At 43.7% G+C, this 18,036-nt stretch overlaps 1 protein-coding gene across 8 annotated transcripts in view; it reads right to left on the bottom strand.

Moving 5' to 3' along the window:
• RAD51B (RAD51 paralog B) overlaps positions 1-18,036 on the bottom strand; it is a 736,621-nt gene that overhangs the window by 279,114 nt on the left and 439,471 nt on the right. For all 8 annotated transcript variants that reach the window (XM_024997838.2, XM_024997837.2, XM_024997839.2 and 5 more), the window contains one exon: positions 6,188-6,284. In XM_024997838.2, the coding sequence (XP_024853606.1) occupies positions 6,188-6,284 (97 nt within the window). The remainder of the gene's footprint in view (positions 1-6,187; positions 6,285-18,036) is intronic.

The raw sequence follows: 18,036 nt of genomic DNA, 5'->3' as shown, positions 1-18,036 counted from the left end.
TGATCCCTCGGCTATGGTTGTATTGCCCCTGGCCTCGCTGCTGAAAAATCCTCAACAAGTTCCTCTCCCTTGTGAGACTGACAGCTTTTCAGATGTTTGTAGGCTGTGCCCAGTCCCCTCTCAACTCTGGCAGCCCCCACCTCACATAACATTTAGGTTTCCTTTTAGTTAAATACTACAGGGTTTGGGTAGTGTTTCAATCTTCTAAGTTTTCTCTATAAATTAGACCTTTCATAGCACCTGAATCATTGCTAGAAGTGGTATATACCCAGCTAAGGACCCTGGATGTTTGACTACCTAGGGGAAGCATAGCAGAGGTAGGTGTGTGTCCCCTTGTAACCAAAAGCTGTGAAGTTGTGTGTGTTGATCCACGTCTGGGGCTTTGGAATCAAAAATGGAAAGGCCACTAGGACACATACGTTTTTGCCCCAAACTCTCTCCTAAGTGGCAGCAGTGTGCGAACCTAGGACCTCAGGAGAGGAGCTCTGGCTTTGGTTCTGGCACCATCACCTCTCATTTGCTGTGGGGCCTTTGGGCAACACCCTTCTCGCCTTCATGCTTCACTTGCTTGAGACAGATCAAATGATTTATCACATTAAGACATTTTAAAATACTATGGAAATGCTAATGTTCACATGTTGATCGTCCTTGTTAATATTAACCTTGCAGTCACATGGCGACACTTCATGCTTTCAAAGTGCTAATTATAACCAACCTGCACCATGACCCCGAGCAGTGGATTTTTAAAGCTGCTTCAGCCCACACTCATTTTGCCCAGGGTCCTATCTAAATGAACAATGAGTTTGGGCTTGGACTGTGCAAAGCCTTGGAGCCAAAGCGTGGACAGAGTCCTGCTAACTTGACCAATCCACCCCAAAGTTTGTGGTTAATGGATTACAAATTTGGGTAATGCGGGACAATAAATTACTACTATAATAATAAAGCTGAAAGTACACACAATTTAAGCAGAAACACCAGTGTTTTTTATCGGAAATGGAAGAAACCATTGATCATAGCAACTGTCTGAGATTAGCAGGGAGCCACATTTTCAAACATCCTGCAGTAAATCCAGAGCAGATCCAGCTGGAAAGCAAGAGTGGAAATAAAACTTGAAAATTCATACCATGCTTTGAAGTCTGCCTCTTTCACAACCACGAGTCCCTGATTTGTCCCAACCACTCCGAGCTGTTCTCGCGTGTTGAATTTATTTTAAAAGAGACACAAGACACACACTTGCATATAATCTATCAAATGGACTCCAGCTTTTTGCAAGGATGGTTTGCTAGGGAATATGAATCCCAAAATATTTCTCGTGCACATGGAATCAGCCATCAATTCAATTGGAATAGAAAGGCTTCCAATACTAAAACTAGAAATCATTTTTAGTCCTAGTAATAATACTTTTTCTCTTGTGTTCTTTCCTTGACCCAGCCAGATACTTTAAATTTTTAGTTTTTAAGGCTATTATCTACCAAAACTATTACTACAGATAAAAGGATATTAACATGCCACCCTAGGCTCCTGAAATGGACATGTCACCACACTGGAGTGAATGCTATCCCAAAGGATATTATCAAAGGAAGGAAAGCCAATGACCTAAGTTGAAGAGAGCTTCAGTCTTGCACAGGGTCCACAGTCACCATACATCAATCTCAACTACCAACTCTGCCTGAATAGACAGGGACTCAGGAAGCCCTTCTGCTCAAATTCCAGGTGACTTCAGAATAGGACACGGATGGTGTCTTAGGCCAGCTGGACTGTAGAGCCTCTCTTCACTGATCAATAGAGGCAAAAAGGATGTTCTCTGTGAAATCCCATCATCCTTAACACCTTCAATGACCTCCAGGAAGAAACATCAAGGGCATCTAAGAAATATATCCTTGGCCACGGAACAGTTACCATAATCTAGTGAGTAACCAGACACTGAACTTCGTAATAACCTACATGCTTGAGTTTCCACCAGCAGAAAAAAACACCGAAGAAGAAAATACTTGGACTCACAGTGCCTGGTCAAGAACAATGTAGATCATAAAGTCAAAAATCCTGATTTCTGCCCTTGGGTTCACAATAGAACTTGGGTCAGTTTGCATAAGCCTCGACCAGTCCATTCTCCCACTTGAAGGAAAGAATGTTTGTGAAAGGCAGTCTGAAAACTGACAAGCACATGTACACACGTGGGGAGTTATTTTAACTAAATAGGGAAAATTCACTTTGCCTTCTAATGCCTTCACAACGCACACAGCTTATGAGCAGAAGCAATGTCGGGACAGTTCTCCAGGGGTCACTTCTCCCTTCGTCGCTTCCCCCTGCTTGGGAACTGGATAATTTACCTGGGGAATGAATCCTCGAAGGGAATCAGACCATGGACCCTAGCAGTGAATGTGGGTCTACATAATCCAAGCATAAATTTAATAAGAAAAAAAAAAAACACCCCAGCAACACAAAAACAAAGAACTCTCAACTTTACAAACACTGGGAGGGCAACAGCTGGTCAGCCGAGATTAAAGGAGCGTGAGAGAACACCTCCCATCTCCTGCCTTCTCCTCCCCCATCGAGGTCCCTGCAGCCAGCCAGGGCTCCCTTTTACAGCCCTGTGCAGATGACCTTGTTCCAGCTAAGATAGGAGCTCTTTTGATCTCAGCAGGGGGAAGCTCTGGGCCTGCAGCTGGCAGATATTAATAGTACAGGATCCGCTGGTGTGGAAGAGATCTCTCAGTTGGGCCAGGTCACTCATATTCCCTGCTCTGCGTCAGAGCAGAAGGGACTTCATCTCCGCACATCAGCCCCTGCTGGGTACTTCTCTCGGGTCAACTCGGATCATTTTCTCACTGGCTGCTCTCTGCTGCTTGTTCTCACCCTACAACTGTTTTTCAAGGGAGCGCTGTTTTAAGCTGTGCCCTCTGCTCTGCAGCTGAAATCCATTACAGGACAGGGTAAACCGTGGACTCAGCCCATCACAGTGTGCTCCTCACTCTCACCGGCTTGCACACTTCTTGTGTACACGTTTGCGCGGGAGAGAGGCAGCAAGAGCAAGGGACAGACAAACCCAGAAATGTTTACAGAGAAAGAAACAGCAGGATGGGGAGAGGGAGTTGTTAGAGGTATGCCGATGGATCAGCGCTAAGATTTCCAAAGATCCGCCCCGTTATGCTTAATCTAGGACGACAAGGTCACTCTTCCCACCCTGTAAATCAGAATTTTAAAACCCCATCAATGAGTGAAAGCTCCTGACCTTCAGACCCACATCACAATCTAATAATGTTAAAACCAGAAAAGACTTCAGCCATCTTATATTCATCCAGTCTGTCATTTAACAGAAAAAAACTGAGGCCCAAAGTAATTAAAAGAGCTGCTCAAGCTTACAGAGATAATAGCACAAGGGCAAAGCCGATACAATGAATGCTTACAACAGCAACAAAGCGATTTATACATTTTAATCATAGCAACATTAATAAACACTGTGATATAGTGGAATAGGTATAAATATTCTAAGAAATTTATTATCTTTTTCATTCACTGGTAAAGAACTTCAGAAAAAAAAATTCCATAGACTCTTTATCTGCTTTGCTATGCAAGGAAAAGACCAAAAACATCAATTGCTTCCGTTCTCCCTTGGGTTTCACGTTAAGAAAAAGTTGTCTCGGAACAAGCTGGTAACTGTCCCTTTGCCATGAACATGACTTTACCATTTTCTTAAAGCGGTTACACTGGAGCCCCAAAGCAATTTCCTTTGTATCTGTTTTGCTCCTCCTCTTTGCTTGAGATAAACCAGGAAGCCAGGACAGGGAGAAGTACTCTTGCTTATTGGTTTTCAAATGAGGAAACAAGATATTCTCTTGTGGTCTCCTCCTAGGAACTGAATAAATGTGTGTGTCTGTGTGTAATTATTATAATAACAATTTTTGGTCACATTCATAGGTGATCCCCATGGTTAACCGTTGTTACAAAGCATTTACTACGGTATTGGTTCAGCATTTATTTAGTGCCCACTCTGTGCCTAGGCGGTCTTCCCAGGTGGTACAATGGTAAACAAAACACCTGCCAGTGCAGGAGATGCAAGAGATTCGGGTTCCATCCCTGGGTTGGGAAGATCCCCTGGAGAAGGAAATGGCAACCCACTCTAGTATTCTCGCCCGGAAAATTCCATGGACACAGGGGCCTAGTGGGCTATAGTCCATGGGTTCGCAAAGAGTTGGACACGACTGAGCGTGCGCACGCACGCACACACACACACACGCACACACACGTGCACGCACACACACACACACACACACACACACACTGCGGTTAAAACCTTGCTGGTCACTCAGCAAAGTTTTTAATCCACAACATGGATAAAAAAAGAATACGAGAAACCTGTGTCCTTAAAATATCTGCCAATTCAGTAGGGAAACCATGAAAAGTGAAATTATTTTTAAAGATCTTTTAAAGATCTATCTTAGTGACCAGGTAGAAGGACCACAGAGGAGGAAGAGAGAGTGATACCAAGGCAGCCTGGAACAGGCAAGGAGGTTTTGTGGAAGAGGCGGTCTTTAAACAAACCTCACCTCGAGGGAGTGGGAGGATTTGGGAGGAAAAGAAGAGGTAGAAGTAAAAAGGGGGATGGTGTTCTAGACGGGCAAGCTGTCTGTGCAGAGCACAAAGGCAGGGGTCGGGAGAGCCGGCAGAAGGGCGCACACTTGCTGGAGGAGCTTCCCAGAGGCTGAATGCGAAGGAAAGGCCAGACCACCAAGAATTGAGAAGTATCAGCCTAACCTAGGATATTTTTGGGGAAACTGATCCACACGAAAGGAAAGAAAAAAACCTGATTTTCAGTATGTGTTGACTTCCATGGTGTAAATACTTCCACCCTGGTTGATTGAAAGCTAACAAGCCACGAATTCCTGAATATTTTAAAATCAGCTTGTTGATTTTTGCCCATTCTCAGGAAATGGGCTAAAATAATTTCAAGATTCAAGAGTAGGAGAATGACACAATAAAAGGAAGCCAGAAATGGGGAAGTGGGTGATGTGGTAAAGGCTGGAAATGGGAAGGTCATTATGGAATTTATTAAAATAATCCAATTGTGAGTTTTTAGTAAGTCAGTGTATTGCTCACAATATAACTCATAAGAGGGGACAGGTATGTTTGGAAAGAAAAAATCAGGTAGACTTGATGATGAAAGGAGTATATGGAGGGAAGGATGATAGGTGGTGATTCAGCTTTTTAGCCCAGGTGATGGGAGAATGAAAGGCATCACCGAGTGTGGAAATAGGGTACACAGAACATTTTACGCTTTTTAGAAGTAATTCATTTTCATCCTGAAAAGCACCACCAAGAAGCAGGGATGTAGTCCTTGCCATTTGGGGGACCATAAACCAAGGCCAATCCATGAAAAACCACCTGGGCAGTTAGGAGCCCTAGAGGTCCCATATATTCCATCATGAATAATTCTCAGAAAATGGAAAGTGCAGAGGGGCCTGGAACAGCTATGTTCATCCACCCAGGCCCACAGCTTTTTACCCTAAAAGAAATCAGAAGGCAACTAGCAGAACTCAGAAATGTCAAGTAAGAACTTTCAATAAAACTAGAAACCACCCACTGGCTCAGTGCTGTAATTCCCCTAGCTACGTAAACCAGAGCCAGTCTGACCTTTGCTAGCATGGGAGGGTGGATAAAATTTGCAGATTTACCTACATGGAGAGTTTTTTCTTAATCTTTCTGTAAAACTGATTGGGAATGCCACATCTCTAGTATGTGATACTGGTGCATACATTTAGAGAGCCCCAAAGGACCCAGTTTAAAAAAAAGGTTAAACTGCTGTGGAACCAGGGGTAAAGCCAACATTGGAGCATCAGTCTCAAAAACAAAGTCATTGAGCAGTTTACCAGCTTTTGTACTAAGGACCCAAAAGAAACTATAGAGGAGGCCTTAGGTGGTGGTGAAGATGCCTGAGAAGATGCTTCACTCAAGTGAAAAAGGAAGTTCACTTGTAGAGACAGAACAAGCTAGAGACAGAATAAGAGATTCTACAAATATAAGGAATCAGAGGCCAGGAAAGGTGGCCAAGACTCCGTCGCCCGCCTCCGGCTTGGTTCACTGGCCAGCACCTATTAGCTGTGTCTCAGTTCTCAGCAGGAGGCAGAGAGGTGGTGGTGGGGCTGGGTGTCAGTGTCAAGTTTCAGCCCCTCTAGGACAGATCTCTTACCTTCAGACAGGGACAAATCATCAGCTGGAGACACCAGGTCTGCCTGAGAAGCTAGGGCTCCGCTCAGATGGGTTGTAATCTGATTCGTCAAGATAACCTGTGAACAGACAAGGAGAAGGTGGAGGGAAGGGAAAAGAGAGAAGACCAAATTAATTATTAGAGCTATCAAAAGGCAGACTGTGGTTTAGGGGAAGACTGCTAAGTACACAGGTAGGAAAACCCCAGCTCTGACTTTCATCAATTTTATCTTGAGGCCAGAATATCTGGCCAAGTCTCCAGGTCATTCAAATCACAGAAAACCCAGGAAACAGACTAACTTTTTTTTTCCAGCTTAAACTATTTATCAATTATTTCTAAATGCTGAGCAAATTGCGACAGAGAGGTATTGGCGTATCAGCTGAATAATATTAACACAAGGCCAACCAGAGAATGAAAATGCACATGTACACATTTTATCATTTTTAAGATTATATCCACAACATACAATATCACAGTGCTGAAGAGAGGCAATGATTTAACATCTGAATGCCTGGGGCTTCTTCCCTTGTCAACGTGAAAATCAGAATTTTCTTTCCAAATCTGTGAAATTGGAATAAAACTCATCTCTAAAGGACTAGCACTCTTCTCTTAAACAAGCTGAATTCTAACAAAAGAAATTCGAAGTCTCACTACGTATTTAAAACACAAATGAATAGAATCTGACCTATACAAAATAAAGTCCATAACATTTAAAATTCCTAGAAAGAACTCTGAAATTACTTAATTCACATGGTTTATTTCCACACAATATTTTAATATGTGGTTCTATCAAGAAATTATTCTTTTCCTTAAAAATCCTCATTTGTAAAATTTACTCTATTGTTTATAAAGCTAAAGAACAAAACACAGATTCTCTTTTGGAAAACTGCAGCCCGACTAATGCCACGATCAGTTTCCCAGATTTGGGTGTTCCCATCATGGACACATTGGTGAGCCATTTTGGTCCCTCTTCTGAAAAACCAGGCATTTGGTGCCTGGAATACGCATCTGGCCAGACTGTCTTGGTCTGTCCCAAGGGTCAGCTATGGTTTTGTTGCCATCCTGACTGGAGTAGAAATGGAAATCGTCTCCATTCTTAATTGTCCAGCTTTTCAGCTGCACCTCTGTTGCTGTCTCTTGAATGGACCAATGACACGTTATAAATCCTATGCCAATGGCAGCTTAATTGGGGGCGGAGAGGGCAGCAGGATGGCAGGGTCAGGTAAAGAAATGAAGTACTCTATTAGCAAAGACAGCCTGTCCAAGCTCTTTGTGTGTCAACAAGGCTCGTGTGAGTCCCCAGTTTCTCTGCAGCGATGATCTGCAGATATCTGCCAGATATTGTATCTGCCATAATATGTATAAAACATAATAATCATAATACATAATAATGTATCTGCCAGATATTGCAGTATTCCACTGAGTGCTTGCTAATCTTTTCCCTCCTATTCTTTTGTATTGCTCATTTTTATCTGGATGGGTAAGAATCACATATGATAAGTTTTTCAATTAAAATGTCTGGAAATGGTCAAATAATAGCCTGCTCTCTTATGAAACAATATTCATATTTAGGAGCAAGAGTAAGAAATTATGTTCATTTTCCTCTTTATTTTATAGGGTATGAGCTTTGGAGTTCAATAGAACGGGATTCAAATTCTGACACTGTGAACCTTGGGAAAGTTACTTAAATCTTCGAACTTCATCTATTCATAGGTGAAATAACACCTATCTTATGGAATCATTATGAGAATCGAATGAGATAATCAATAACCAATGCAAGGTATTAAATACGGTATCTGGCACATGATATATATCCAGTAAATGTAAGCCATTGTTGTTGCTACTATTTCCTTCAGAAGGGTGTTATATAGGCTAATAAATTATTAATAAAGCACATGCCACATGCTTCAGATATTAGATCTAATAACAACATGAAATCACAATTTTCTACATCAAGATCAGCACCTGATCATTTCTGCCAATCTTAGTCCTAAACTTTCTTTAGGTGCAAAGAATTACGTAAAAATCTCAGTAAGAAAAAGATAGTAATTACTTAAAGCAAAGCCAGCAACCAACTGATATTGTTCTGAGAGTACTACATAGTTTGTCTACTAATGAAGAAGATAATGTATCTGCCTGTCATAGTCTTTTTAAAAAAGTGAAGCTTCGAGAGAGCTAAATATGTAAGCTCTACTTTTTAGGGAATTCTTCTAAAAGATGGTTTGGTGAAAATGACTAAAACACTAGTGATACAGTAACAAGAAAAAAAGTTTCTGAATACTGACCATGCAGAGCATGTTACTATGTACCCAGGGGAAAATAAAGAGAGGAAGTCTTGGTGTGTCTTCTCAAGAAACTAAGTAAGTTAAAAGTAAAACATTTACTAAGGTATTCAGACCACTTATTCTCAATTGCATTATTATTTCCCTGGTCCTACAATGGAAACGTGCACTGAGATGATGTTTTTATTATACATAGCTAATAAAAATGATACCTTGCCAAGCCTAAAAGCAAACTACAGATGTGCCTCCAAAGATACCCACCCCCACCGCCACTTCCAATGAAAGAGTAGACAGAGAAGAAAACATTTTCACTCTCCAATGGCAAAAGAACAAGCGCGTCCATGGTTTTGATAATAATCCACTCCCTTTTTCCTATAAGTCTGAAAGCCAAATTGCTGAAGGGATACACAACCAAACTCGAGAGGGTGCTCTTACTGAATTGTTGTGATTTGCTAAGCCTGTGATCAGCAAAATGATAGAATGGAAACCTTTCCAAACAGCATCGATTACAAATAATCATGACTTGGGTGGAAGCCTATAGATGTGCTGTCCTCTGAGGCAACCTGGAGTCATGAAAACGACACTCCTAAAATAACTTATCAAATACTATTACATGTTATGAACAGAATCTTAACACTATCTGCTTTCAGAAAATGAGTTTTGATACTGACACTTCAGAGGGGCTTTCCTGCTGCTTTGCTCTGCTCAAAAGATGAAGCCTTCTCACACTTGGTACTGAATTTGTGCAAGAGTGCTGTCTGTGTACATGATGAGGTTGAGAAGTTTGGAGTCAGACACATCTGAGTTCAGATCCTGGCTTCTACCACTTACTGTGTGATGATGGGCAAGTGTCACAAGTTCTCTGGGTATAATTCTTAATTCAGAGTTCTGAAGAATGCTCATAAAGTCCTGAGGATAGTGCCTGGCCAGTGGGAAATGCTTAAACGTTAACTTCCACCATTGTCTTTAGTTATCTTTTGCTGACTTTATATCTGGCTTGTTGAGACAGAAAACCTATGTCTGATTCCCTTTTGTACAATATATAGTACACTGATGACAAAGAACAAATATTGGTTGGTGATATGCTAAAAAAGCAATAAAAATTTAAATGAAAGTGCATGCTATTTTTGCCATTTCTCTAAAAATATGACTAGTTGAGAACATATAACATTCCCTCTCCCTGCTACTACCATCAATTTCAAATCCAAAGACTAGAGTGAGACTCTTGAACTAAGGAGAAATTTGGTTTTAGGTTTTTTGTGGTTTTTTTGATGGTTGTGATTACATCTTTACATCTGAAGCCAGGAGGAGATGGAATTCAGCTTAAAGTCTACTCTTCAGACCAGAGAAGATGATCTACTTACTGGGAGAAATAGGCAGCCCTATACAATGTATAAGGTAACTACTAACTAAACTCCATTCAGCGTGAAATAAGGAGAGATCAATTTCTCCCAAACTTCCTTGCAACGACAGCTGGTTATAGGATGTTTCAGGTACACATGAAAGGAAATGACTTCTCAAATCATGTCATGTACACCTGGAGTCTCATTTTTAGTGCTCCCCTCCCCAGGCAAAATAAAGGGGTTTCATAAGTTTGCCCTTGGGTTCTAAGTTTCCCTTGCATCACCCAACTTCTCTAAATGCATCCTATTCAACCCTTGTGTGTACTGAAGTTGAACAGCTAAGCTCAATTCAAGGGAACAGTGAAGCTCTCTAAGGAAGAAGTTTCAGAGTACAGATTTATAAAAAACCTAATAGCCCCTGCCTTCATAGAGAGTAGGACTTCTCTCATAAGCTAGCAAGGAGATGGAAAAACATGAAGCATTTAAAGACTAGAAGAACTAATAAGGCAGACAGGTGGGAATGAATGTCACTTTTGGCAGAAGGCAGAAGGTCCTGGGGAAGAAAATCCAGCCAACAGACAAACGAAAACATGACTCCCTTCCAGTAAGTAGCAAAAAGGTAGCTTACGAAAGGAAATACCTAGAGATAAGCAGGTAGGACTTCCAGTTGGCTCAGTGGTAAATAATCCAAGGCAGGAGATGTAGGTTTGATTTCTCGGTTGAGAAGATTCCTTGGAGAAAGAAATGGCAACCCACTTCAGTATTCTTGCCTGAAAAATCCCATGGACAGAGGAGCCTGGTGGGCTACAGTCTATGGGGTTGCAAAGAGTTGGACACAACTGAGAGGCTGAACAACAACAAAACAGGTAGGAGTAGGATGAGCTGGTCAGAAGAACCATCAGCCCCCAGGGCCAGGGAACTGGTGAGCTGGAGTCCACTGACCAATTGAGCCTGACCCTCCACCAGTGTGGACCATCTGCCTTCAGTGGGCACATCTTTCTTTAGCTACAGTAGGACAAGACTAATCTAGGCTATACCTACACCCCACTCATGCCTCCCGCTCCTGGTCCAGAATAAATCCTGCCTTTGGGGCCTCTGTATGTGTGTAGCTTGTATGTACCTAACCTGATCCACCCTACACTGAAGTGTTAAAAAAAAGTATCATTAGTAGCCACTCAGTATAGTCCAGCCCACTGAGTACTAGAAAGTGATGGAGAGAAGAAAGAGTGGGACAGTGCTGGAGAAATCAGAGTGGGAAACTGTCAGGCCTAAAAGTCCAGCCTTTGAAAAAGAAGCTCTTTTTATTTGACTCTTGGGAGGCAACTAAGAGGGACTGTGTGGTCAGCCAGGAGTAGAATAAGTTGGAATGGGATGTCTGGCCCTGTTTGGTCAGCAGAAGAGAGATTCATGATCAACAAGACAATAGCTCAACATCTATAAGTTGGATATCTTTAAGGACCTAAGAATATGGCACATGCTCTCATTTAGCTTTCTGTGCAGGCAGGTGAGAGACAAACTTTTTAATCCCTTCTTTTCAGAGATTGAACTAGAGTCACTGGCCTGAGATTAATAGTTCAGATAAGAAAGGGGGTCTGCAGGCCTCCCTGCCCACTCTCCCTCCCAAGACAGGACTGAGCAGAGGAGAAGAGAGAGAACAACTCTCAGCCCACAGCCACGGACAGGCCCAGGCCTTGAATCTGGGTCACCAGAATCTGATCTAATAAAAGTAACGAACAAAGTGTCTAACATCTATTTTTTTTTAATTTTTTAAAATATAAATTTATTTATTTTAATTGGAGGCTAATTACTTTACAATATTGTATTGGTTTTGCCATACATCAACATGAATCCACCACGGGTGTACACGTGTTCCCCATCCTGAACCCCCCTCCCACCTCCCTCCCCATCCCATCCCTCTGGGTCATCCCAGTGCACCAGCCCCGAGCATCCTGTATCATGCATCAAACCTGGACTGGCGATTTGTTTCACATATGATATTATACCTGTTTCAACATCTAGAAATACATTAAAAGATTATGAAAATGCTACACTGACTGGTTCCAAATAGGAAAAGGAGTTCGTCAAGGCTGTATATTGTCACCCTGCTTATTTAACTTATATGCAGAGTACATCATGAGAAATGCTGGGCTGGAAGAAGCACAAGCTGGAATCAAGATTGCCAGGAGAAATATCAATAACGTGAGATATGCAGATGACACCACCCTTATGGCAGAAAGTGAAGAGGAACTAAAAAGCCTCTTGATGAAAGTGAAAGTGGAGAGTGAAAAAGTTGGCTTAAAGCTCAACATTCAGAAAACTAAGATCATGGCATCCGGTCCCATCACTTCATGGCAAATAGATGGGGAAACAATGCAAATAGTGAGAGACTTTATTTTTCTGGGCTCCAAAGTCACTGCAGATGGTGATTGCAGCCATGAAATTAAAAGACACTTACTCCTTGGAAGGAAAGTTATGACCAACATAGATAGCATATTGAAAAGCAGAGATATTACTTTGCCAACAAAGGTCTGTCTAGTCAAGGCTATGGTTTTTCCAGTGGTCATGTATGGATGCGAGAGTTGGACTGTGAAGAAAGCTGAGCGCCGAAGAATTGATGCTTTTGAACTGTGGTGTTGGAGAAGACTCTTGAGAGTCCCTTGGACTGTGAGGAGATCCAACCAGTCCATCCTAAAGGAGATCAGTCCTGGGTGTTCATTGGAAGGAATGATGCTAAAGCTGAAACTCCAATACTTTGGCCACCTCATGTGAAGAGTTGACTCATTGGAAAAGACCCTGATGCTGGGAGGGATTGGGGGCAGGAGGAGAAGAGGACGACAGAGGATGAGATGGCTGGATGGCATCACTGACTCGATGGACATGAGTTGAGTGAACTCCGGGAGTTGGTGATGGACAGGGAGGCATTGGCCTGCTGTGATCATGGGGTTGCAAAGAATGGGACAGGACTGAGTGACCGAACTGAACTGAACTGAACACTGTAACAAGTCCAATCTTGTGGCAAGAATGCTTTCAGACTCTGATGCTAATAAATAACCATAAACCAAGTAAAGCTCAGCCTCTATGAAAGGACTAAGCATTTGAAGCAATCCTAGCCAAATTCTGCCAGTTTTTTTAGTGGCTTTCAGTGACTTCAGATGCATGTATGTGGCTTGTCATTTCCAAAACCCATAGGAGGCTTGAACACTAAAGCTCTTCATGTTCATGGTGCAACAAAGTTTGAGGAGTTGTCTGGGCTAGAGGGAGCTTCCTTGGTGGCTCAGCTGGTAAAGAACCCGACTGCCAACGCAGGAGACACAAAAGATACAGGTTCAGTCCCTAAATGGGGACGATCCCCTGGAGTAGGAAACGGCAACCCACTCCAGTATTCTTACCCAGAAAATTCCATGGACAGAGGAACCTGGCAGGCTACAGTCCACAGGGTCACAAAGAGTCGGACACAACTGAACACACACACACATACACACACACACACACACACACTGGTTTAGAGGAATCATCAGGCAACCTCAGGCATCTTGGGGGTGTTTCTACACCCAAAAGGATACCAGCTTCGCCCTCCTGCTCATTCTGTGCCAGAAACCTGCTATAACATAAAAGAAATCAGAGAAGTTTCAAGATCACTTTAACTGCGCCTGAAGAGCTAGGTACAGTAAAGGCCCTGATACTCACAGATCCCAAAAGAACAGGCAGCCCCCTGGATAAACTGGGCAGCCGGAGAAAGGAATCAGCTGATGAGAAAGAGAGACTTCAGGACTCACTCTGCTCCCAAACTGCTTGCCTGATGCCATATCTAGCACTCTCAAAATGACCAAGCTCTAAACTAAAATGGCATAGAAGTTTTTTAAAAGAATATAGATATATACATATATGGGTATAACCAAGGGATTCCCAGGTGGTGCTAGCGGTAAAGAACCCACCTGCCAATGCAGGAGACAGAAGAGACGCGATTACTGGGTTGGGAAGATCCCCTGGAGCAGGGCATGGCAACCCACTCCAGTACTCTTGCCTGGAAAATCGCGTGGACAGAGGACTCTGGCGGGCTACAGTCCATAGCATTGCAGAGTTGGACATGACTGAAGCGACTTAGCACGCATGCACACACACACACACACACGCGCGCGTATAACCAAATCACACTTTGCTATACACCTGAAATACAATACCGCTGCTGCTGCTGCTAAGTCGCTTCAGTCATGGCTGACTCTCTGCAAATCCATGGTCAATACACTAACACAGTATTATAAAGCAACTATACTTTGATTAAGAAAAATAAAGGGACTATAGCCAAACCCTTCCCCAAATATGAAAAAAATATGACAGGCCTCTGGTTTGAGCCCTGTCAAACCAGGGCTCTGGTTTGAAGCCTGTATTTATTATTTTTATATTAAACACAACCTATCTGCTTAAGGTACCCTTTTTAAAAATGTTACTTTTGGTATCTAGAATGATCTGAATTGCCAGGTATGACTGTGACGGAGCCTTACTATCTAAACACAGGCCTCGATTCAGTTAGAAATCCTGAATTTTCATCCTGACTCGGTTAAGGGTTACTGAATGCCTTGCTCTTAAGGAGACAGAGGATGGAATTTTCCTGTGAGAAATTGTTAAGGTTCATTGAGTCCTTTCATCGCCAAGGCTTGAGAGAAAGGCCCTGGAGTGGTTTTCACCATCCTTTCCTCTTGCCTCCCAACCATGACAGTGTCTGCCCCAACCGGCCTGCTGAATAGGAGCTAAGAGTAAGAGGGAGACTGTGGGGGGTGGGGGGAGGCAGGGAGAAGGCCAAGAAGAGAGAGGGGGTGCTCTGAGTACAGCGTGGGAACAGGGTAAGCCCCCCTAAAAGCAGATCTGGAAAGCCATACTTGCAGACTCAAGCCTCTCCTCTGACGATTCCCCACCCCCTCCCTTCCCATCACTTCCAGCTTTGAAAGGAGATATCCAATATTTGAGGAAAAGTCAGACCAAATATTTTGGAGTTTGAGCATCACAAATCTGGTTTTACTATTCACTGGCTTAGTTTTGCCAAGCTCTGGAAAATTATAAATCATTCCATTATGGGAAAAAAAAATCATTTTTCTTTAGCTTCAGCCCAGAGAATATCAACTGTCTGCTCTAGAATAAAGAACTGATAGGGTTTTAGTATTCCAGCCTGCTATTTCCATCTTGAAGTTCTGCGTGACAACTGTTCTCTGGGAAAATCTGAAAGGCTATGGGGGATTTTCCTTTAGAAATATTTGTGGTAAAAGGACCAAACTGAACTTTGGCTTGACGAAAAGATTACTGTGTGAGTTAGGAAGCCTGCCTTTTAGTTTTGGCTCTGTCGCTAACCTGCTGTGCAATTTTGGGAAAGGCTCCAAACCTCTCTGCACCTAAAAGTGAGTCCGTAAAGGACATGAAGAAAAGAATGTATTATGACTATAATGGCAGCCCACTACGAAAAAGGTTTAACACCACATCGGTATTAGTGTTGTACTTAATATTTCACCACTATCCTTGGTTCTCATCATGTCTAACCTTAGGAAATCCATCCTACATAGAACCAATTGGCAGAGTCTGAGGAAGAGAGGAGGGGAAAAAAGAATAAGGGAGACAACTTTAAATAATTCTGTGTTTATGCTGAGAATATTTTCAATCTTGATAAAATCCATATCTCCAATAGTAGACCTGGGGGTGGGGGGAAATCTCTGTTGTAGATTTCACTGTGATTTTCACAGTAGAGCTAGTAGGGGAGTCCCTAAAGAAGATACTGGCTCAGTATGAGGCAACATAGACAGAAGAACAGAAAAGAACCTTCTCATCCTTGCACAAATACACATCCAGTCAATCACGAAGGGACTGATGACGTACTGCTTACACTCTGTTGCAGCCATTGCCTTGACCACCGAGTTTAGAGAAAATGCACTGAAGTAAGTACCATGTCTGCCATTTGGCCAAAATAAACACACGAGCAAACAGGGCTGCACCATAGGGCGGTTTTCCCCTTGGCCTACTTCTCCTGGGGTGCACATACGAGAGGATGTAGTGGAAACCCTGGGCCGGCAGCTATTGTGCCGTGGACGTAGGCGTGAAGTGCTCGGGTTCCACGGTCGGCTCACTGTTCCACTGGCCCCAATGGGGCTGAGGTTAACACGTGTTGGTTCCGGGTCTCAGATGGGGCGACAGTTGTAACGAGGCCACAAAGAGCAGGCTGGCTGTTTCCACCTTCAGCCCAACCTCGGCGGCATCCTGTCAGCGATGTGGGGCCCGCTGCAGGAAGCAACACGCACCATTGGTGAACTGCGACAGTGCGTTCACAGCGGCTTCTAATGGTGCGCACACCGACGGTGTGCAGTTCTGCAGTTAGCACGGGAGCAAAAGAGTCTCCGGAAGCCAGGGCTTGGAAAAGAACAAGGCCAACTGTCAGAGGACTCTGGGGTTCCCGGACGTGGAAGAAACCTTCCTCCACTGTACATTTCCTGTGGCCGAGTGGCTTTTGCAGGGTGTTTGTTTGGTTGTCTTCGCCCACACCCCTCCTGCCCACTGAGCCCTACAGAAAGGCAAGGGAGGTGAATTTCCAACACCCCCCCGAGTTTCTGCTGACCTTTTTAGGTGTTTTGTTACTTGGTGGTGCTTTCTATTCACTTGTACGCCTGGACTCTGGGGATTCCCCTCTCTTTGATTTGCAGAGGATTAGAAAGACACAGTTTTGTGATCAGTCCATCACAGACGGCTGCTATTAACTGATTTCCCCTCCTTAGACTCATCTGAGATCAAGAAAACACTCCTGTTGAGTCACTTGCTCCCTGGGTGGGGGTGCGGTGTCAGAAAATATAGTTCTTGGGGGAGTCCAGCCTGATAAACACTGACCTGGCTACTCTCCAGGCCCCACCACGCTTACAGTGGCTTAGAGGAGGGAGAGGCTAAAGCCCAGAGGGGCCTCTGAGGAACCTCCAAAGCAGGATGAGCCAACACTGGTCTGACTCCTTGTTTCTCTATTTCACACAGGCAAATGGCAGGCTAACCAAGGGCTCTCCAAACTCAGTAAATGGATGTGTGCATTCAACTCTATCTCCAGAGGGAATCTGTGGCATAAAATGGGAGCAGAGGTCACTCACTGTCTGTTCAAAAAGAGGTCAAAAGGTCTGCCTAGGAACAAATTTCCAAGGCAGCAGCCTCATCAGATATGCTCTCGAACAAAAGCTATTTATATGACATCCTCAAGAAAGGGATATTGTGTAAGGTGTTATTTAAAAACAAAAGGTGCAGGGCGGGGTCGTGGCTGGGAGCTGAAGCAATGCTGTCTGTGTCTATACTTAAGTACATGATATCAATAAAGGCAAACAGTAATCAACTTTGATTAAACAGTCAACTCGGGAGAGACACAAGAAGAACAGGCCCAGAATAAATACATTAAAATGGTTAAATATTTACATGGTGAGGAGGAGCAGACCTCCTTCCAAGGCAATGCCACGTAGTGGTGATCTTCCATCATGGCCACTGATAAGCCAACGACCGATCACATGCTACAGGTCCATAAAACAGATATCCTGGCAGGTCACTACTACTGCAGTAAGTCGCTTCAGTCGTGTCCGACTCTGTGCGACCCCATAGACGGCAGCCCACCAGGCTCCCCCATCCCTGGGATTCTCCAGGCAAGAACACTGGAGTGGGTTGCCATTTCCTTCTCCAGTGCATGAAAGTGAAAAGTGAAAGTGAAGTCGCTCAGTCGTGTCCGACTCTTCATGACCCCATGGACTGCAGCCTACCAGGCTCCTCCGCCCATGGGATTTTCCAGAAACACTTAATGCCAGATGACAAGTAGGCCCGAGTCTCCCATACCCACTCTGGTGGCTTGGGAACGGCCACCTGAAGCACTGACCCGGGAGGAAACAGGAAGTGGCGTCAGGCGTCTGTGTTGCTAGAGGGGATGGGGGGGACACGGTGCTGCTGAACTTGCCCACTGCCGCGTGAGTGTGCCATCCTGAAATTCTCCATCACTTTCAGTTCTTTTCTACCATCTTGTTCACCTCACACTTGACATTACTAGCTAGTACAATCACGCCATCTTCCACGAGCATGATACTTTAGATTTTTCAGAGTTTGTTCACAGAATGGTCTCAGTTGACCCTCACTGCCTTGGGAGGGAAGATGAAAAATAACCCAGGCAGCTGCCGAGTGTCAGAAGGGTGGGCTCGGCGGTCAGACCTCCTGG

The sequence above is a fragment of the Bos taurus genome, chromosome 10 (genome assembly GCF_002263795.3).
Source record: "Bos taurus isolate L1 Dominette 01449 registration number 42190680 breed Hereford chromosome 10, ARS-UCD2.0, whole genome shotgun sequence".
NCBI lineage: Eukaryota > Metazoa > Chordata > Mammalia > Artiodactyla > Bovidae > Bos > Bos taurus.
Note: the sequence above shows the minus strand (reverse complement) of the source record. Positions and strands in the feature narration are given on the sequence as shown.